We start from the raw sequence: 22,315 nt of genomic DNA on the forward strand, positions 1-22,315 counted from the left end.
ATGGGAAGTGGAATGGGAAGACACTTTGGCAGCCCCCACCACCCACCCAAGTCCCCTACAAGGAGACATGTGATGGATTCAGCTTTGGCCTTTAGGTCCTGGAATAAAGGCACTTCTGGGGAGACCCAGAGCCTGTAACTGGCTTCTGATAGAGGTAGCTGGAAGAGGGACCACACAGCAAAGACTCAAGACTGGAATCCATCTGTTGATAGCAGGTTGGTCTCGTTTTTATTTTGTGATGTATTATTTACTTTTCAAAGTGCTGTTAAATACATTGCTTCATTCTGATCCTCAAAATTCTGTGATATGGGTAGAGTAAGTATAAGCAGCCCCAATGTCAAATACGGTAAGCTGAAGGTCTGAGAAGTTAAGCTCAAGGTTCCCTGCCTAGATAATGTTGGAGCCAGGACCAAAATCAGGTGCTTTCCCCAAGACACAGCTGGAAAGGAAGGAGACTCCTAGTGGGAGTTCACTGCAGGCCTCTTCCTCCTCTAATAACTGAGGAAGTGAAGAGAGACTTGGGGACCAATTTAGAGGCTAACTGAGCAAGTCGAGGCAGAGGAGGCCAGTGGTAGAAAGTAGGAAATGAGGAGGGAAACAGGTGGAGGTTTGCACGGACACTTCTTGTTCACAAACTTCTTATGTTCCTCATTTCATTAACAGCAGCGGTGGAATTTCATGGACAATTGGCATTGAGCACTAACTGGGAGGTAATGAGAGAGGGAGAAAGCAGGTAAAGACTGTTTGAATTTAAATTCTTTTTCTTTGGGGGGATGGAGGGGGACAGATTTTTTTTAAAGGCAATTTTATTGCTGGAAAAAGTTCCTAGCAAACAGCTTTGGACTTTCGCGTCCTCTGCGGCAGTGTTAGGAGCGAAGACTGTCACTCAGCCCACCGTGTTCTTCTGCCTACCAGCTCCTGATGGCAGCCCTGAGTGAGGGATGCTGAGGGACCGCGTGTCTGACCTTGGGTAGACTTTGTCCCTTAGACTTGGGAAAACACACTAGAAATGTGTCCACCATCAGCCATGAGCTAGAATGAGTAGGTCTGCAATAGTTATTGCAGAATCACCATGAGCAAAACTCTATATGGACCTGGGCAGAGATGGGGATAAACTAGAAATGGAAAACAGGATTACTGTTCCGGGAGCGTGTGATCTATCTGACAAGCAATGCACACACACACACGAGGCCATGAAACATTCAAAGGGAGAAGGATAAAAGATAATGTAAGACTAAAGATAGAGAAGAATGGACTGAGTCATGGGGTGATCAGGTGAAAAGGTGGAGGAAGAAGGCTGTTTTGAGCAGGGTTCTCAGACAGTGACACACACTTGGTGAAGCAAAAGAAGAGCATGTCAACTAGAAGTAGAGGCTTTGATGGAAATAAAGCCCTTCCAGAGGAGGTTGGCAAGCAGGTTAGCTTGGCTCGATTGAAGACTCTGTTATAGGAAGCAACGAGGAAGGAAGGAAGTCAAATATAAGGGGAGGGAAATTTTGTGGAAGGCTGGGATTCTAATCTTAGGACTGAGGTTGTGAGGCCACAGGACCTGCCCAAGACAGGCTCATCAATTCAGATTTGGCTACTGAAGAGTTGATTTGTTACCCAAGTGCCAGGTGATCAGGGCTCTTCTGTTCTGGACAGGTAGCTACGGGCATAGACGGGAAGCTAAGGGGCCATCAGGACTGTGATGGTTAATTTTATGTGTCAACTTGTCTAGGCCACAGTACCCAGATATTTGGTCACACATTATTCTAGATGTTTTTATGAAGATATTTTTTAGATGGGGTTAACATTTAAATCAGTAGGCTTTAAGTAAAACAGATTATCCTCCAGAATGTGGGTGGGCCTCATCCAATCATTTGAAGGCCTCAACAGAAAAAGACTGACCTGTCCGGAAGAAGACGAAATTCTGCCAGCAGACTGCCTTTAGACTTGAACTGCAGCTCTTCCCTGGGTCTCCAGCCTGCTGGCGTAACTGGCAGATTTTGTATATGCCAAACCTCTACAATCACATAAGTGTTATGGGCTGAATTGTGTCTCCCCAAAATTTGTATGTTGAAGTCCTAATCCCCAGTACCTCACAATGTGACTGTATTTGGAGAAAAGGCCTTTAAAGAAGTAATTAAGGTTAAATGAGGTCAGTGGGCGGGCCTTCGTCTAATGTGAATCGTGTCCCTAAAAGAAGAGGAAATTTGGACACAGACACACACACAGGAAAGAACATATGAGGACACAGAGAGAAGGCAGCCAACGACAAGCCAAGGAGAGAGGCCTCAGAAGACACCAACCCTGCCAGCACCTTGATCTTGGACTTCTAGCCTCCAGAACTGTGAGAAAATAAATCTCTGTGTAAGCTATCCATTTTATGGATTTTGTTATGGCAACCAGAGCAGACTAACACAAGGATAGTGGATTATAAACTCCTTGAACCCACGGGCCATGCATTAAGCCTATCTCCTAGCTCAGTGCCTTCCACATGGTATGTATTGACTAAATGTTATACTAGATTGGGCCTAGAAGACTTGGCACCTGGATTACCTCCAACAGTAAATCATTGCTGAGGAGGTACGGAGGAAGATGGACTCCACCAGGGTAGCGGGAACAAGAGCTTCAGGATACGGATATGGTGGGGATTTTGCATTCTGGTTGGTACAAGGTTGACCTCAGGAATAAAGTCAAGTGAAGAATGGTCTGTGACTGACTTATTTTGTACTCTCTGGTGTGCCTAACATAATGCCTAGGACTTAATTGACACTCAGTAAAGGTTTTGTTGAAGGACTGACTGAATAAGTGTCCAAGACAGGACTAGGAGATGGAGTAGTCTTGCACTTTTTAAAAAACTGTTAATACATACATATATGTTTGTATGTGCCTAGAAATTTTCTGAAAGAGAGATTGCTAACATGGTCACATTTGGGGAGTGAACTGAGATAAGAAGGCAGTCTTACTTTTCACTCTATGCCTTGTGCTGTTTATACATTTTCATCATGAATGCATTTCTCCTGGGTCATGCAGGAGCTCATTAGGTGTGAGTATTTGGACTGAATGAAAAGAGGCAATGGGGACTGGAGGGCTTTTTAGCCCAGCATTCATCCAAACTCCCCACAAAAATGTTTCAGCCTTCCCCAAGTGCTGTGAGAGCACATTGATTGAGACCAGAAACTTCAGTCTTCACAAGCCACTCCACAATGCCCAGAGGGAGCACAGGGTGACAGTGTAGAGGCCCAGCACGACAACGTAGCCTTGAAAGAGCAGTCGGTCAAAGCGTTCCAGGAAGGCCAGCCACCCGAGCTCCTGTTGGTCCTCCTGGTCCCAGGTTCGGAAGTAGTCGCTGATGGATCTAAGCTGGGTCCAGACTTCCTTCAGGGTCCCTGGCTGGGCCTGGTGCTCTTGACCGATGGGGGACTCTGCGTGATAGAGGAAAACATCCTAGGTGAGCCCAGGAGGGTTGTGGGCAAAATTGGGCAGTGGCTTGTGTTGGGGTTGGGGACTCTCTCCCTCCCTGTCTAGGGGAGGCGAGGCTGTGCTAGAGGGAGCCCTACAGAGCATGGCAGAGCTGCACTGTGCAAGTAGGGTGTCTAGGCTCCAGCCATCTAGCAGATTTTCTAAGCTAGGGGCCACCTCACATTGGCTCAGTTGGAGTTTAGGGGCTGAGATGATTCTTATACTTTTTCGTATCAAGCAACTAGAACCCAAATTTATACAAATTGTATGTGTGTGTGTGAGTGTGTGCACCAGTACTCTACTATTCTGGAGTTGATGACTCAGTCACTTTAGGTAATTGGTTGAAATTGGGGACAAAAAAAAAAAAAGCTAAAGTGCCTGAGGGTCCAACCGCCAAGCTAAAATGAGGCTTTCTGGAAAGCCAGCAGGAAGTGGTCTTCAGTCCCCAGAAAGGTAATGTAAAACGCAGTGCAGAGGCTAAGAAGCAGGAGTTTCAAATTTTTTATACAGCCTGACACACAGCCTGGTGCTCCATCAATGGGAACTGGTGCTGAGGGTGATACAGCAAGACATGGTAGGGGCCTCAAGGCTTCTCATAAACCTGTCATTGCAGCAAGCTGGGCCCTGGGATCCGTTCTAGGGCCATCAGCATCAGTGTCCCCTCGAAGGCACAAGAGGGGCCGCTCCTGCCCAGTGCGCTGCTCATTGTGGAGGAATTTGACCAACAGGATGGACTTAGATAAGCTGAGAACCAAGAAGGCCATGCAGACTGTGAAGAAGACCCCTGAGGGAAGGAACCAGAAGAGGTGGAGTTAGTCGGAGTCTCTGGGTCCTCTCCCTCTCCCCGTCTGAAATGCAACATCAGATCTTTGACGGGAGTAATGTAAGATGGGTGTCTGGCAACCCCAAGGCTGCTTACCAATCAGAGGGGTGCTCACTGTGCTCCTAGGCATCTCATCAGACATGTTGACCCTGAAGATGGTGTAGCCCACCAACACACTGGTCTTGAACACAATCCTGGCACGGCAGGTGGGTGGTAGATAGAAGCTCCCTAGGTCCACAAGCATGAGGAAGATGCTGGGAATCAGCAGGCTCACGACATAGACCAGTGGGCGCCTGCGGATCACCACCTGGCCAGGGACAAGGAATCTGTTGAAAAGAAGGTCTAAGCCGACAGAATAATGTTTGGCCAAACCCATAGCCAAGAAGTCTCCCCGAAGTCCCAACGTGTTTGCATAACGTGAAAAGTCTATGTAGTTTAGAAATAGATTGTTTTGTGGTGTAGAAAGAAAAAATCCTTTAAGTTTTTATGTAGAGCTAATATTAATATTATTAATAATTATAATAATAAGAATAAGCTACTATTTATTTATCACTTGATGGATGCCAGGCACTGAGCTAAGTGTTTCATATGCTTTATCTTGGCTGGGTATTATTATCTCCATTTTACAGACAAGGAAACTGAGGTTCATAGAGATGAAATTGCGTATTCAAACTCACACAACTGGTGAGTGAGAAAATGTTTTAAAACCAGGTTTACACCAAAATCTTTCTTCTTACATCACATAGTATGCAACATATTGCATTGTTTTTGGTTTAGTCTTTCTTCTTACTTGGAAGGCTAGTGCCTTAGCACCTGTGTATCTGTCAGAGTCTGGGCAGCACCATTAAATTGGGAAATTTGAGGAGGGCTTGACAAAGTGTGGACCAGGCATAGGGAAACACAAGAAGGAGGGCAGTGTCCCAGGAATTTGGGGGACTGGGTGAACCATTCCTTCCCGTAGGCCTGAAGGCGTCAAGAGCTGGGAATGTGTCTGGAGGATGGGGCGAGATAGGCCTGCTGGATGGGAGTCGTGGCTTCCCTTTGGAGGCATAGCCAACCAGGCAGCAACTCCACAGGGATGGAAATGGAGAGATAAGCACCCCCCACCTCCAATCTCTTGCCACGGCTCCCCCTGCCCCCTACTGGCCAAACATGACCAGAGATCCCATCTCTGTAGGCCACATTCTCCAGCAGCAGAAAGCGGGAGGCAAGGGGGAGAGTGAATCTGAGTGGGGGGCCAGCTGAAGATATGCTCATAGCCTGCAGTATGGCTGGATGCAGAGCTGCTGAGTGGGTTTTGCAGCTGGGAATTTGAGTCTCATAAAATTGCAATGATTGTTGCCATGTTTTTACACCTAGCTTCTCCGGGATGGTGATAGGAAGTGTCTTTAATAAACACAAGCTCTATTCTTATCCTTCCTGGAGAGGAACCAGGAAATAACAGGGCTGCTTCCCCCACCAGACTGTGGGCCCTTTGAGAGCGAGAGCAGCAACTTTTTTTAACCCCTCCTGGGGCCAAAAATAATGTCTATCTTATAGTGAGTATTTGATAAATGCTTACTGAACAGATAAATGTTCTGGGCCTTTTGTTATTAGACTTGGAAAACAATAATGTGTGAAATCTCCCATTGCTCTGATTCACCAAACAACATGCTTTCTATGCATCAGATGGGGTGCTAGCTGATGCTTTTACACCTGTGATGTGATTTATTTAATCCTCGCTGCGAGCCTGTTAGCAGGTAGTATAATGTCCCCACTTCATAGATTTTTAAAACTAAAGCTCAGCCCCTAAGTAGGTCGAGTAGGTGGCAGAGCGGGATGTGCCTCCATATCTTCTGATTCCAAACCCAGTGTTCTTTCCTATACAGTGTACTCTCGATCCGATCAGACCTGTGAGTTGAGTTCAGGGTTCTTCTCCCTAATTCAATCTCCCTCTCTGGAAGAGAATCACATAGAAATGAGCCAAGACAGAGGCCAGGGATGGAGCAGAAGGTGGTGGGGGAAGAGCTTGGCTGGGCAAGACCAGACATCACCTGGCTGATGAGAGCGGGGGCTCCCCAGCCATCGGGTCTGAGGGCATATCCCAACTCAGGGGAGCTTGGCAGGCCAGAGCGGTTTGGCGGATTATAGTCTGGCTGTTGTCTTTCACATTAAACACAATTGGCTGCAATATCTAAACAGGAGCAGCACTCACTGCTTTGCAATAACCTGGTTAAAATACATTTCTACCAAAGTGCAGTCAACAAGGAAAACAACAACATGAGCTGCCATCAGCCTGCATCTCTCTAGCTCCCTTCGTCACGCTGAGACTAAGATGGCTGTGGTCAGGTGGGGGCAATAAGAAGGGAGTCAAGTGGTCAGAGTCCACAGGGGTCTTGTGTTGTGGGCCAGGCCCGGGCTATTGGTGGTCTGGCCACATGGGGTCGGGGGGCGACCAAGCCTGCTGTCTCTGGTGAGTAGAAGCAGAAGATCCCCTACAGATTTCATGGCGGATATTACATGAAAGAGATGTAAGTCTAAGAACACCACCCTAAAGAAAAGTACAAGTAGGCATATTGATTAAGACGAAAAAGCCCAGGTGTAGAGTCAAGGGGACAGAAGCTCCTGAGCCCTCAATTCGAGGTGTCTGCGTGTGCTAGTTTAAGTGATCCTGGGTGAAGTATTTAACCTCTCCATGCCTTGATTTCTCCTTTTATAAAAAGCAGTTTACTTTTGCCAAACACCTTGGGTACAACTGAGATTAGCTGTTGTACTCTTTAAATAAAGTTCCTATGTAAATAGCACGTGCTGAGATGATTCCTCTCCACCCAGAGCCTGATGCAGAGAGTGAATGGAAATCCGGGTCAGAACCAAAGATGGGCACTGTGGCTCCTCAGGGTCCCTGATTTCCAGAAAGTGCAGTTTTATCAAACCACATCTTCCCCAAGGGCCAAGAGAGAGGTGTGGCAAGAGCTAAGAGGTTGGGAGGCAGACCGGCTTCACGGGCATGCAACCCGTGCAGTTGCACAGAGCTGGGCACTTAGAAGGGCCCCACACTTGGTTTAATTCTCTGCTGGTGCCATTTTGAAATTCTCAATAATTTTTGAACAGGGGGCCCTACATTTTCACTTTGTGCTAAGCCCCACAAATTATGTAGTTGGTCCTGTGGGAGGATATTGCTCCTTGGATATCGACAGTAGCAGAAAGTAGAAGGGAAACATGTAAGTATAAGGGTAGACAATTAACTTCTGATGTAACATAAAGCAGAAATCTCCTCTGTCTATTTTCGGCTTATACAATTGTAAAGCTAGACAGGGCCTCCAAAACCACCTCATCACACCACATCATTTAGCACGGATGTTCCCACTCCTAAGACAGACCAAATAGTACCTACAGTTTTGGAAATGTTTTATTTTCATATCTCATTTGATCCTCAAAGCCCTTTATTCTCTTGTTCAAAAAACATTAATTGAGCATGAACAGAGTGTCAGTAACTATCCTAAATTTTGGTGGTAGAACTGTTAATATGACAGTGGCCTTGCCCCCTGACCTCCCACCCCATGTCTTATGGGATCAGGAACCAGACTCTGGTACTTAGATAAATCACAAGTCTGCAGATAGAGAGGAAGTTTGCCCCAAAATGGGCCATAACCAAAGTCTACACATGACTTAGATGATGAGATTTGGACATTTTGAGTTTATATTTAGAGATATTTTGGTCTTAGAGTTGGTGTTAGAATGGATTAAGACTTTTGAGGATGTTGGGATGGAGTGACTGTATTTTGCACATGGAATGGACATGAGTTTTGGGGAGCCAGAGGGCAGCAGACTATACTGGGTTGAATAATGCCCCCAAGAATTCATGTCCTTCCTGGAAGCTCAGAATGTGACCTTATTTGGAAACAAGATCATTGCAGATGTAACTAGTTGAGAAGAAATCTTACTGGAGTAGGGTGGGCCCTTAACACAATATGACTGGTGTCCTTTTAAGAAGAAGAGAAGAGACACACAAAGGAGAATGTGAAGATGGAGGCAGAGATTGGAGTGATACATCTACAAACCAAAGAATGTAAAAGATTGCCAGTAACCAACAAAAAGTTAGGAGAGAGGCATGGAGCAGATTCTCCCTCAGTGTGCCAAGAAGGAACCAACCCTGCCAACACATTAATTTCAGGCTTTTAGTCTCCAGAACTGTGAGAGAATAAATTTCTATTGTTTTAAGCCACCCAGTCTGTGGTACTTTGTTAGGGAAGCCCTAGGCAACTAATATTGGTGACTTGCCCAGTAACACACAGTGGATGGATGCCAAAGAATGGACTGGAATATACTGCATTATGTTTAGTTGTGTGTCACCATCATATAGGATTAGGCACATAGTTTTTGGAGTCAGATTGCCTGGGTTCAAGTCCAGGCTTCACTAGTCACCCTGTAACCTTGGGTAAGTTACTTAACTTCTCTGCACCCCAATTCATCTACTTGTAAAAATGTGGATACTTAGATTACCTATCTCATAGAAATGTGAGGATTACATGTACAAACTCTTAAAATGGTGCCTGATGCAGGGTAAGTGCTCAGTTTTGTGGTTATTGTTATTACGTCTCCCTGGGCAGATTTTGAGGTCCATATAGATATCAGGAGCCTTGTTTTATTCATGTCTGTGTCCTCAGTGCTTACCATTGAGCCTGGCACATCATAAGAGCTCAAAAGATGTTCGTTGAGTTGTATTACAGTCTGTTAATAATGCTACTTTTAGTTCCAGTACTTTTAGTTCCAGAATGGAGTTAGCCCAAATGGGGTTTCTCCAATTGCGGTCATTCCTCTGAGGGCTACCTCTCTGTGGGTGACGCCATAGGCAGCAACCTCTGCTTATGCTGGGGGAAGGTATGTCTCCAGCTCAGTGAGACACTGCTCTCTGCAGAACAGCCCTTACCTAGAGCCCATCATTTCTAATGGACTAAAGGAGCTGGTGCCTTTAAATTCCACAGCAAAGGAAGAAAAAGCATTTTAGTTTCAGTCCGTGTTCTCCATTAGACACCCTTCAGGTGTTAGCAATATTATGCCACAATTTCATTATCCATTAAAGCCAGGTAATAATAAGTACACAAAGGTATTTGGAGCCTATTGATGTTAATGAAAGAGATCAATCTAATTCAGAAAGTGTGTGTGGAGAGCTCCTTGGAGATGGAATAGGCCCCAAGGTTAGCCTCTAATTGCCTCCTTGATGGTAGACCCCACCAGTACTCAATTTTGCATGACCGTCTTTATGACATAGTTGGAATTTTGACGCCCAGACTCACGCTTCATACAGAAGCCCATTTTCCTCCTCTTCCAAGCCCCTCTCAGCATTCCCAATTCAGAAAGAAGGGGAAAGTTGCTGCCATGTAAGTAAGATCTTTGCACCGGAGAGTTTCTTGAATCTGGGCCACGGGTTGGGCTGGATTAGCAGAAAGTCCAGAATTCCAGGATTACTTGAGTGACCCTGGAAAGGTTTCTGGGGCTCTAAATTCTTGTTCTCCCTCTCTCTGTCTCTCTCTCTCTCCGTCCCCCTCTGGAGTGATCTGGTGGAGCTCAGAAGGATCTTCTGTCAAGTCTATCAGCTGCATTCAATGGATACCTCAACAAATTTACCCTAATCTAGAAAGGAAAATTATGTCAGAAAAAGAAAGTAAAAGAGGCAACTTTCTCTCCCAAATGCCCCTCTGCATTTTTCTAAGAGTCCCCTGTTGGGCCCCCAATTCCTGCCTGAGTAAACACCTTATTCAGTGTGAGTATATGTGTGGTTGGACTCACTTTAGTTTCCGCAGCCGTCGACCCTTTTCCATCCAACATGAGTTCTTAAATTTTATTCCTACCTCCTCCCACTTCTACTCTCATTCTATAAAAACACAAAACAAAACACCACCATACACAAATCAAATGCTCACCCTGCTGTTTCTGGGAACAAGCACTTCCAATAATGTATTGGAGGAAACCTCCCCTCCCATGGCTGCTGGATGCCAGGTTGCACACAGACATCCTTGTAGGAAGAAGTGCCTGTGCCCCGGGCTCCCCGTGGAATTCAGCCTGACTCCAAAGCATCAGCGGTGCCTACTGATAAACAATGCATGCCCTAGAGCCCGCAGATATGATTGCACATTTGCTGGAAGTAACAGGGCATCTGGAACATTTGGTTTGGTATCAATGGCAGCAGTGTACATCAGGCCCAGGGTGAAGACATGTTTAGAATAGATCATTGTTCCTCCTGCCTACCCCACCTATCGCCAGCCCCAGCCCCAGCCAGGTCATTAGATTAAGAGGAAGAGGGCCCTTTGCTGTTAGGATGTTGGCCGGCCCAATGTTCACATCATTGGCCGAGGGCTGTTGAATTCACACAGAGTGCCTTGGTTGCTAAATTCAGAGTAGGATGCCTGGTATGGAGTAAGAGAACATGAGTGTAGCCACGGTGCACGTAGCAGGAATGGGGAGGCATGGAGTTGAGAGAGGTCCAGGGAGACAGAGAACTGGGATAGTCACTGAATCTATTTTAAGTCTTTCTAAAGTTTAAGAATCACTCCAGATTCTGGCTCCCTGCCTGACCAAATATGATCTGTGACTCTACTCCGGATTCTTTCCCTACTCTGTTCTCGAGGGCCAGGGTGGAAGCCAGCCCTGCTAGATAACCCCCCTTAGTCCCCAGGGCAAAGGGCCCCAGGGAAAGCTCCAAGAGCATGAAATCATATCCTGACACCCACCTCCAGTACACCTGGATGTCAACACTGTAAATGGAGAAGAAGCATGGTCGTGAACAGAGCAAAGGAATGGGACCATGGTTCCTGAGGTCCACGGAAGCCTCTCCTTCCTTAATCTTATATGCCTCTTCATCATATTTAAAATGGAGCTAGTACATAGAAAAGCTTTTGCCACTGTTGAGAAGACAAATTAATCTTTAGGGTGAAGGGTGACATGTAACTACAAATAACGGCTGCCCTATGGAGAGAAGGAGAGTGTGTGTGCGCGCGTGCGCGCGCACTACTGTTTACCTGCCCCATCTCTTGCCTTTGTTTGTCTCCTCCGTGCAGTGTAGGTAATGGTGTGTGCAGCGTTCTCCGGAGTGCTTGGTAGGTGACTATGAGCCACCTTGCACGTGCTACTCCCTCGCATTTCCCTTTAATGCTCTCCATTATTCGGGCTGCATTAATAATGTTTGCGGGCTGATATCTTTAAAATTAATGAGGTGTTTACTCTTAGCCAAGAAACTCATTGAAATTAAAAAAGCTTTCTTTTTTTCCCTCCCTTTCCCTCGCTAAAAAAAGTGGACAAAAAAGCCACAATGCAAGCTTTGCTAAAAACCAAGCAGAATATGCAAGGACCCAAACCCCACCGCTAGGAAGGTGTGAGTTGTGAATAGCTAGGACCCAGCGTTATACACGAGTCAGGTTCAAACCACAGCTGTTTCTAAGAGGCCTCGATTTAACAAGAGCTTTGCTGCAAAGCTGCATACGACACCTTTTAACCAACGGAGGGTCATCTGTGCCCTCAATAATAGCTTATTTCACCACCACCCACCCTTGGCATATAATTATCCATTGTTACTATAGCACCTTAGTCTTGTCTGAATTTTCCGTCTTATTCAAAAGGTTTGTTTCCAGGAGAATTCATCTTATGTGCAATCCTGACCTGTCTGTAGTCTCTATTTTTCAATTGGATCCATTACCTGGCATGAAAGACCCACCCCAACCACCACCATCTTAGCTGACTTTGTGCAGAAAAGCAGAGGTGAATGCTAATGATGTGAGTCTACCGGTTGTATGAACTTGCTGCAGACCACGTGTGAGGACGGTTTGCCAGGAGGGCCAGGGAAGGGAGAGGGGCTGCCTCAGGAGTGCACAGCAGCAGGCCTCACTGTCCCGCCCTCTCACTGCACCTCAGGCCCCTGCTGGACAAATTTCCCTGTGAACAATGTAGGCAAGAGCGTTCCCAACAGCGCATCTGAGAAGTTCAGATTCTCATCACGTCCTTGTAGGACAGTTGTTCTCTCTAATCCAGAAACCACCAGTGGTCTCTGAGGATCCTGCAGGTGATTTGTTAGCTAGTCCCTCAAGATATTCAAGTTAATAATATGAAAATTTTATGCATCTGCATCTGGAATTAATTAATAATTTACTCAATTAAAAACAGAACAATAATTTTGAAGAGACACTGTTCTCCCAATTTGTTGTTGTTGGTGTGTGTGGGTTTTCTTTTTTTTCTCTCAGTAGCAGTTAGGAGTGAGGATGTTAGTATGTACCAAAAGGATTGAGGATTCCTGTGGGGTGAGTGGTTCAGGTCTCCAAATCATTCTTTTTGTATTCACGTATGGAATATCTACATCAGGAGTTTGGGATCTGTGACTGAATCTCTGGTCTCTGAAATGCCAGAATGCAAGTGGATGTCCAGAGCCATCTGAATCAGCTGTTCCTGGATGATAATGAGTGAGAATATGCAACAGAGCAGAGATTCCAATAGAGAAAGCCGAAGATTGCAGAGGAGTGGGCAACAGGGACAGGAAGGGAAAGGACCTACATTAAACTGAATCTGTGCAAAATCTCCAACGCTGCTCTGCAGGATGTTGTATGTTGAGGGCACAGAAAGTAGTTCCCATTCACTGTCATTCAAAAATGCCTTTTTGTCATGCTTAATGTCTTCTCTGCTCCTCAGGAAGGCCAGGTCCACATCTTCCACTGAAAACAACAGGAACAATTGACTTTCCCATAATGAGAGGCACCAACATCAACTCATTTTTCTAACTCCTGATCAAATCCTTCCTTTAATACTGACCTTACATCTACAGCCTTACTGAGATGGGGTTCAACACAACCATTTTGAATTAGGGGTAGAGGTGTGGAAGAAAATCTTTCTAGCCATGAAAAAAAAGCTATGAATTTAGGGTGTGGATCTCACTATCCATAGAATGATGGAACTGCTCCTGTGACTTCTATAACATTCTCAAAGGCAGTGGAGGTCTGCCTAATATTGTATTCCCATACCAACAGCAGCAATGGGCTATACAAATGGGCATAACACTGTACTTGGTCTGAATTACAGCAGGAGCCAAATAATTGCAGGAAGAGATTTAGATTTGTAAAAAGTCAATGATGTGCAAGAATAAAATAGACCTGAGGAATGGCATAATACAATTCTACCTATGTGTGCCAACCCAGCACAGGTACGTTTCCCGCTAGTGGACTGTACCTCTCCCGGTTTACCTGTGTGCAGAATGCTGTTGAAGGTTAGGCTGCAATTCTGGATATCAAACGGAAAAGCGTATGTCTCTAAACTGCATGCAGAGACCACCTGGATGGGCTTAGCATTCTTAATGGTCCCAGATGAGTTCACATAAACATAGGGAAGGTCAGGTGATCTTTCAATGTCCACACTGTATGAAACACAAGAGACCTTGTTGTAACAGAGAGAGCTTAGTCATTTCAATACACAAACAGAACTGATTATGAGATGGTAGTGATGATGACACCCAGGACTAGCCTAGAAGTACCAAGACAGAATCACTTTCCCCATGAGATAATTTACCCTGGTAGAGATGGGTTCGGCAATGACAAACTCATAAGTTACCTCACTTGTTACTGTTATAACACAGACATAATCCATGAGTAACCTCAAGTGTAGTAATCAAATCTGTACCTTAGATGATGTCAACTCATGGTACTTCTAACCTGAATATTCCCAACAAGATGCTCCTCTTCAAGTTGAGAAACAAAAAATAGCAATGACTGAAAGTAAGCAGCAACTGGCCTGAACATTCTAAGCAGATTAAACCACACAGAAATACACCCACCACACTTACAATTCATTAATGATGATATCAGGGGCCCAGATGGCACTTAGAGGTAGGGAGATCTCTCTAATCTCATCAAACATGCTAGAGTTCCAGGATAAAAACTCATCATCCCAAACCTGTTAGGAGTAGCCAAAAAGGAAACTTGTCAAAAGAGGGCAGTGTCAACCTCACCAAAGGACTGAAGAGGGATTTGGATGAATAACCCAATTGATCAGCCTGTTAGTACTATCTGTTAGGGGAGAGGATTTCACATCCAACTCGTAAAGACGGTGGCCCTAACCAGAAACGATGGCCATCAGCTTACATGGATTCTAATACATTAGGTCTGCTGCAGATCTGAGGAACTATAAACACAAAGATAATATCTATTCCTTACAGTAATTATACTTTGCAACAGATCGAGATCAGGAGTCCAGCATGCATGGAAGGAAACATAACCATTTACCTCACGGTACCATACACTTGTCTTTAACTTTTGATTCTGTGCATCCTGCAAAGCAAAAACAAAATCCACACCAAATCTTAACATATCAGTAAATCAAAGCTCAATTCAACAGTATGACAATTCAGAGAAAGAAAATGAAGTCTAACTAAACAATGCTGAATTTAAAAGCATTATCTTGACTCTTCAAGATCTGAGTATTCTCAGTTCCTATTTATTACACACAACTGTCTCTATGAGCTTTACTATATGATCTATGACAAAATGGCACTTTGACTGCACTTGACATCTTGAATGATCTGCTCATCTCTTTCCCACTCTAATTAGTTACTCTGCCATTAATCAGGCTAAAAAAATGATATGGAGTCTCAGCCAATTCTGGGCTGAAAAGATGAGACCAAGTTTTTATTTGTAATCATGATATTATTCATAATCTTTCAATGAAGGTTATCTTAGCAGCCATTCCTGTTAAGTTACCTTATGTTTGGTTTTCTCTGCTTTTAAAACAGACTGAATGAGCAAAATGTAAATGAGGTATATTTTTGATGATATAAATAGATGTGATTTCCCATGTCTGCAATGAGTCAGTGATTTTTTTAAAAGATCTTCAAAAACAACCAAAAAAACCCCTCTTTACTAATTTTTCCATATCTAATCTAGTAAAGAACATTCTAAAACTACTATGTTCTTAATGATTAAAAGAAAAGGAATATCTCACACCATATACAAACATTAACTCAAAATGGGTCATAAACCTAAATGTAAGAGCTAGAACGATAAGACCCTTAGAGGAAACACGGGAGTAAATCCTTCTGACTCTGAATTAGGTAATGGTTTCTTAGATACGACACCACAAGCACAAGCAACAAAAGGAAAAATAAATGGGACTTTATCAAAATTAAAAGCTTTTGTGCTTTAAAGGACACCATCCAGAACTAAAAAGACAAGAATGGGAGAAAATATCTGCAAATCATATGTCTGGTAAGAGGCTTGTATCCAGAATATACAACAAACTCTTACAACTCAACAATAAAAAGATAAACAACAATTAAAAAAATGAGTATCAAAGGACACAATCAGTGGAGTGAAAAGACAACCCACAGAATGGGAGAAAATATCTGTGGATCACATATCTGATAAGGAGTTAATATCCAGAATATATAAATAACTCCTACAACTTGGCAAGAAAATAAAACAACCCAAATTAAAACTGGACAAAGGACTTGAATAGACATTTCTCCAAAGGAGATATATAAATGGCCAATAAGCACATGAAAATATGTTCAACATCACTGCTATGGACCAAACTGTGTCCTTCCAAAATTCATATGTGACTGTATTTGGAGATGGGGCTTCTAGGAGTTACTTAAGTTTAAATGATGTCGTAAGGGTGAGGCCTTAATCCATTAGAATTGGTGGCCTTAGAAGGAGAGGGAGAGAGAAAGATCTCTCTCTTTCTTCCATGTGAGAACACAATGAGAAAGCAGCCATCTGCAAGCCAGGAAGAGAGCTCTTACTAGGAACCAAATCAGCTGGAACTTCGATCTTAGACTGCCAGGCTCCAGAACTGTGAGAAATAAATTTCTGTTGTTTAAGCCACCCAGTCTATGCTGTTTAAGCCAAATACCAATTTGTTATGGCAGTCCAAGCTGACTAATACAATCACTAATCATGGAAATGCAAATCAAAACTACAATGAAATACCACTTCACAATTATTAGGATGACTACTATAAAAAAAAAAAGAGCAGAAAATAACAAGTGTTGGTGAGGATGTAAAGAAATTGGAACCCTTGTGCACTATTGGTGGGAATGTAAAATGGTGCAGCTGCTACGGAAAGCAGTGTGGCAGTTCCTTAAAAAGTTAAAAATAGAATTACCATATGGTCCATCAATTCTGCTCCTCAGTATATCCCAAAAGTATATAATGAAAGCAGGAACTCTGACAGATATTTGTACACCCACGTTCACAGCAGTATTATTCACAATAGCCAAGGGGTGGAAGTGACCCAAGTGTCCATCAATGGATGGATGAATAGATAAACAAAATGTGGTATATACATACAGTGTAATATTATTCAGCCTTAAAAAGGAAGGATATTCTACATGTGCTACAACATGGATGAATCTTGAGACAGGCTCAGTGAAATAAGCCAGTCACAAAAGGACAAATACTGTATGATTCCACTTATATAAGGTTTCTAGAGTAGTCAAATTCGTAGAGACACAAAGTAGAATAGTGGTTGCCACGGGCTGTGGGAAAAGGGAATGAGGAGTTAGTGTTTAATGGGTACAGAGTTTCAGTTTTGCGAGATGAAAAGAGTTCTGGAGATGGATGGTGGTGATGACAGCACAACAATGAGAATGTACTTAATGCCATTGAACTGTACACTTAAAAATGATTAAGATGGCAAATTTTGTTATGTGTATTTTATCACAAGTAAAAATAATAATTAAAAAAATGAGCAAAGGACTTGAATAGACGTTTCTCCTTAGGAGATATACGAATGACCAATTAGCACATGAAAAGATGCTCAACATCATTAGTCATTAGGGAAACGCAAATCAAAATGACAATGAGATACCACTTCACCCCACTAGGATGGCTAAAATAAAAAAGACAGAAAATAACAAGTGATGGCAAGGTTGTAGAGAAATTGGAGCCCTCATACATTGTTAGTAGGATTATAAAATGGTGCAGCCACTTTGGGAAATAGTCTGGTAGTTCCTCAAAGTGTTGAACATAGAGTTACCATATAACATAGCAATTCCACTTCTAAGTATATAACCAAGAGAATAAAAACATAAGTCCATACAAAAAAAAACCTGTACAGGAATGTTTGATGCAGCATTATTCATGATAATCAAAAAGTGAAAATAACCCAAATGTCCATCAACTGATGAATGGATCAACAAAATGTGGTATATCCATACCATAGAATATTATTCAGCAATAAAAAGCAATGAAGTACTGATACATACTACAACATGGATGAACCCTGAAGACATATGCTAAGTGAAAGAAGTCAGTCACAAGAGGCCATTTATTGTATGATTCCATTTATATGAAATGTCTAAGATAGGCAAATCTATAGAGACAGAAAGTAGATTAGTGTTTGCCTAGGGCTCGTGGTGGTGAAGTGTGGGGTGTGACTGCTAATAATATGGGGTTTCTTTTTGAAGTGATGAAATTTTCTTAAATCAGATAGTGGTGATGATTGCACAACTCTGAATATACTAAAAACCACTGAATTACATACTTTAAATGGATGAATTTTGTGGTTGAATTATACCTCAATAAAGCTGCTATTTAAAAAATGTATTAATAAAGAAAAAGAAAACAATTTGAAGACATTTTTAGGGAATTTATAAGAAGGTTTATACAAACTATTAATAAAATCTCGAACTCATATTTCTCATTCCTTTCTGTGTATAATCCATCACTAAAAACTGCATCTTGAGAAGAGAATAGGAGGAATGGAAAATTCAAGATGAAGACATGTGAAATAAAATGTGTAAAACATTTCCCCTGCTGACTTAGGTTCAAAGCTAAGGAGTCATTTAGATGACCTTTTTATTTCTGTAGTGTTTAGTACAACACCAAATTTTAGTAGAATAATAGAGTTTGGGGAGTTGATGGCATGATAGCAAATAACAGCTCTGATTTTCTCCCCAGAACAGGGTATAGTCAATTAATTATCCAGCCAATTATCCCACCATATAAAAAATATACAATCTTTGTGCCTAAGGTCAAGAATACCACTGTCTTTAATCCAGCTTGGGTCGGGGTAGGGAGGCGCTACTGATATTTAGGCCGGGTGGATGGTGCACGTGGAATTGTGCAGTACACAGACTATATAGGCATACAAGGGGTTACATCATTTGAAAGAGAAAAAATAAACTTTTTAGATTAAAGTTCCCCCTTTTTGCAATCAAGAAAGCAAATTGCTATTGAATAAGCATTTCTAGACACCTTGAGAAAGAAGGGATTGTGAGCAGATATGGAGTGACCTTACTTCAGTGGCTCGACAAAGGCTGGTCTGAGTGAATTTGCTCTACAGTTTTTAATGGACTTCAAACAGATACTTGGGAAAGGCAGTATCTATTAAAGTAGTACACAAAGTGAAAAGACTGAATTCACAAGTATTTCCCCAAGGAACAGCTTGGAGGAGGTATAGAGGGGACTCCCAGACAAGATCAGCTATGCAGAGGTCCCGGTATTGGAAAAAAGAGCACTGTTGAGAGCTCAAGGCTAGGTGACACCACTTTCAAGTTCTACCAGCTAAGAGATCCTGAAATAGATCATGTCTCGCCCACTAAAGCACAAAGGCTCAGTTCTAGGCTTAGTTGCCAACAATGAGGGTTCCCCACAAATAGGGGAAATGAAAACAAGCTAAAATCTGGTTAATATTACTGGGAAATATAGCTATTAACTACTCTTTTACAACAAATATACTTTACAGCTATGAAATGTCCTTGTCACTGTCATGCCACATCATGAATGCATCCCGTTGACTCAGTCATGTGGCTGGAGAGAAGGTCTCTCTGTTTTAATGTTTCATTTTCTCTATCACTTATCCAGTTGATTCCTATTAACTGTCGTATTGACTCCTTAACACTTCTTGCCCATTGCTTTGTCATATTACAAGTAACAACAGTGTTGAGAGTTTTTTTCTAACATCTTATGGGGGTGTCTGGGAGGATTCATCATTCAGCTCTAAAGAACACAAAGGCAAAAAGGAGTTTGAGGCTAAAACTGAAATCTTTTTTTGTCAAAGGAAACAAGTTTCTCAATGCCAGCTGGTGAACATAATTGGCTCTCTGGTGGCATTATTCACAGCTTTTCCCTCTGTGCATCTCTCTCTCTCTTTTTTCTTTAGATACCTTCCATCTTGCTTGTTAAAAGCAAAGGATATTTCAGAGAATTGGAATTCATTAGTCTTCCTAACAGAGGGAGTCTATTTAGATCTAAATTGGTGGTTAGCAAATATACAGATAATTCCCGCACGTTCTTATTTATCTTTTCCAGTTCCGAAGACTATAGAAACAGATGCCTCAGCGTCTGGCTGGGAGGCTCTAGTCAATGGACTGGAATACAAAGGTATCTGGGATTCGAAATTGACAAAATTCAATAGGCACAAATTGAAACTCTTCACTGTTGAGTAGATTATCTCTATAATCAGATTTCCCTGAGGTACTCATAATACCCAGAAATTCTAAGACAAGAGTGTAGTCTTTCATATAAACAAAACAGGAGGCAAAACATTATCATGGAAGCGAGGTGCAGTGATGAAAGGCAGGCTGAAAGCTCTTCACGCCAAACAAAAGTTGCCAGCAGTTCAGCTGCGGCCAGATGCATCCGACAAGTTATCTATCCACACTGGGAGTGTCCTTGTCTGAGCAGAATCTGTGAGTGATTTTACTGAGCCTTTCAAAACTGGCCCTGCCTCTGGAACGAACTTTAAGCTTAGCACACCTGAATGTAATAGAGACATATGTGATGCATATTAGACAAAGTCATTCATAAAGACAATCCTAGAATTGGTACTAACATATTTTAATTAATTAATTAATTTCTTAGACAAATATCTGTCCAGTATCTTTGCATGTGCTGCATATTGTGGGAAATATGAATACGGGAAAAAAAGGCCTTCCCTCAAGTAGCTTATTAATAAGTTAGGGCATGTGACATTTTAACAAATAACTATGTGCATTAAGAAATATACAGATTTCAGTGGATTTAAAGGAAGGAGACATCGTTGTCAGCTCGGAGAATTGAGGGAAATTTCTTTCAGGAGCTGAGATTTGAAGGACTATAATATTTTTACAGATGGAGAAATGAAGAGGAAGACATTCAGTGGAGGAAATAGAAGAATGAATGGAATACAGGCAGGAAACAACAAGGGGTTCAGTTTCATCGTAGTATTAAGCACATGTAAAAGATAAGTCCACAGGGCTGGCTGGGTGGTGCAGTGGTTAAGTTCACGCATTGTGCTTCAGCGGCCCAGGGTTCGTGGGATTGGATCCTGGGCACAGACCTACTCACCGCTCATCAAGCCATGCTGAGGTGGCGTCCTACACAGAAGAACTAGAAGGACCTACAGCTAGGATATACAACTACGTACTGGGGCTTTGGGGAGAAAAAAGAAAAGGAAAAAGAGGAAGATTGGCAACAGATGTTAGCTCAGGGCCACTCTTCCTCAAAAAAAAAAAAAAAAAAGATAAAGCCAAGACAATAGATAGGGATAAAACTAGAGGGATGGAATATAAGGTTTCTGAAGGAAACCTTGTCATATCCAATTATATAATATGTATAACATATTCTGGTAAAAACTTAGTATATTCCAAAACAGTGGAGAAAAACACATCTTTGAAAAAATAATGGTATTCTCCTTAAATACCATAAGGAATAAAATCATTTATTTTCTTTTATTGAGGTAGAAAGAAAGAGTTAGATAAAAATTTTCAATTTGATACAGTTGTTCCAAGGGAAAATATTAATATAAAGATCTTACTCCTTTTCTATATTTATCTTTAAATAAGCCTTTAAAGGCAAGTCTGAGCAATTCTACTTTATCTTAATCAATATGAAGTTAGAAAGTCAAAGGATGAGGAGAAACCTAGAAGGCAGTCTTAATCCTTTATTCGAGACTGATTATACCTCTGCCCTGAGGTTTCACATGACGTGGTTCATTTCATATGTCTATTCAAATCATGTTTTTTCCCATTGTACGGTGTCTGATAAACAATACAGTCATAATAACCCACTGACAACTAACAGCAGGGACGTATACTTCTTAAGTAGGAGAAGATACAGCCCCAGGAAATTAAGTCTCCAAAATTCTAGTTCCATAGGCAATTTAAAAAGAGATTTAAAGGAGGTATTTTTTTTGGAGCTTTGTGTAAGACTAGGCCTTTTGGAGTAGGAGTGGGAATTTTCGGTATTTAATTAAACAATATTTTCTAGGATCTTAGATCTGGTATTTTCACTAGTGTGAGTGGGAAAATAAAGCTAAGAAAAGTGAAATTGATTGCTAAAAGGCGGATTTTTTGTGTATCATTTAAATGTTCCTGTTTATGAAGAAATAAGGATTAGGGGTTTATCTAAGCTGGGGGAAAATTATGCTAAAATAACTTGCATCAGATAAAAAAAATAAATTAAATTCTGTTATATCGAACATACTTTTAGTTTCACATTATTCATCAATTGTAATGCCTAATTCTCAGTCAAAAAATCAGAGTTTATGATTCATAGCATAGCACTAAGATATTAATATATAAAAACACCTCCATTAAAATAAATTAAAGAGGAATTATTGTTATTTTAACGAAGTACACTAAAATAACAACATTGTATTGTGGGTATATTATGTATGTAAATGTAAAATTAACGACAAAATAGTATGAAAGACAGGGGAGCAGGTAAATGGAATTTTACTGTTGTAAGATTTGGACATTTTATGTGAAGTGTAATAACATTAGTTCTAAGTATACTGTATTAAGTGAGTAATGGATATGGAAATCCCTAAAACAACATCTAAAAAATAATACAAAGAGGGATGCTAAAAAGTCAATAGAAAAATTAAAGTCAAATATTAAAAAAAAAATTTACTTTAGCTAAAACAAGGTAGGATAAGAGGAAAAGAAGAATAAACAAACAAAAAAAACTCCAGGTGGGACAACTAGAAAACAAATAGCAAGATGGTATTGGTAAATGGATGAAACACTAGGAGAAATTAAAGAGGAATTAAACAAATGGAGACATACATTGTACTCATAGTTGGAAGACTATTGTTAAGATGTCTATTCTG

General features: G+C 41.9%; 1 protein-coding gene across 1 annotated transcript in view; it reads right to left on the reverse strand.

The window, feature by feature from the left end:
- Window positions 1-3,174: 3,174 nt before the first annotated feature.
- The window catches only part of HTR3B (5-hydroxytryptamine receptor 3B), a 28,672-nt gene continuing 9,531 nt past the window's right edge, over window positions 3,175-22,315 (reverse strand). The window contains exons 3-9 of the mRNA XM_058544742.1: window positions 14,509-14,553; window positions 14,070-14,179; window positions 13,474-13,643; window positions 12,791-12,948; window positions 4,367-4,577; window positions 4,049-4,231; window positions 3,175-3,410 (exon numbers count right to left, since the gene is read on the reverse strand). Of these exons, the coding sequence (XP_058400725.1) occupies window positions 3,175-3,410; window positions 4,049-4,231; window positions 4,367-4,577; window positions 12,791-12,948; window positions 13,474-13,643; window positions 14,070-14,179; window positions 14,509-14,553 (1,113 nt within the window). The remainder of the gene's footprint in view (window positions 3,411-4,048; window positions 4,232-4,366; window positions 4,578-12,790; window positions 12,949-13,473; window positions 13,644-14,069; window positions 14,180-14,508; window positions 14,554-22,315) is intronic.

This window comes from Diceros bicornis, chromosome 7, assembly GCF_020826845.1.
Source record: "Diceros bicornis minor isolate mBicDic1 chromosome 7, mDicBic1.mat.cur, whole genome shotgun sequence".
Classification (NCBI taxonomy): Eukaryota; Metazoa; Chordata; class Mammalia; order Perissodactyla; family Rhinocerotidae; genus Diceros; species Diceros bicornis.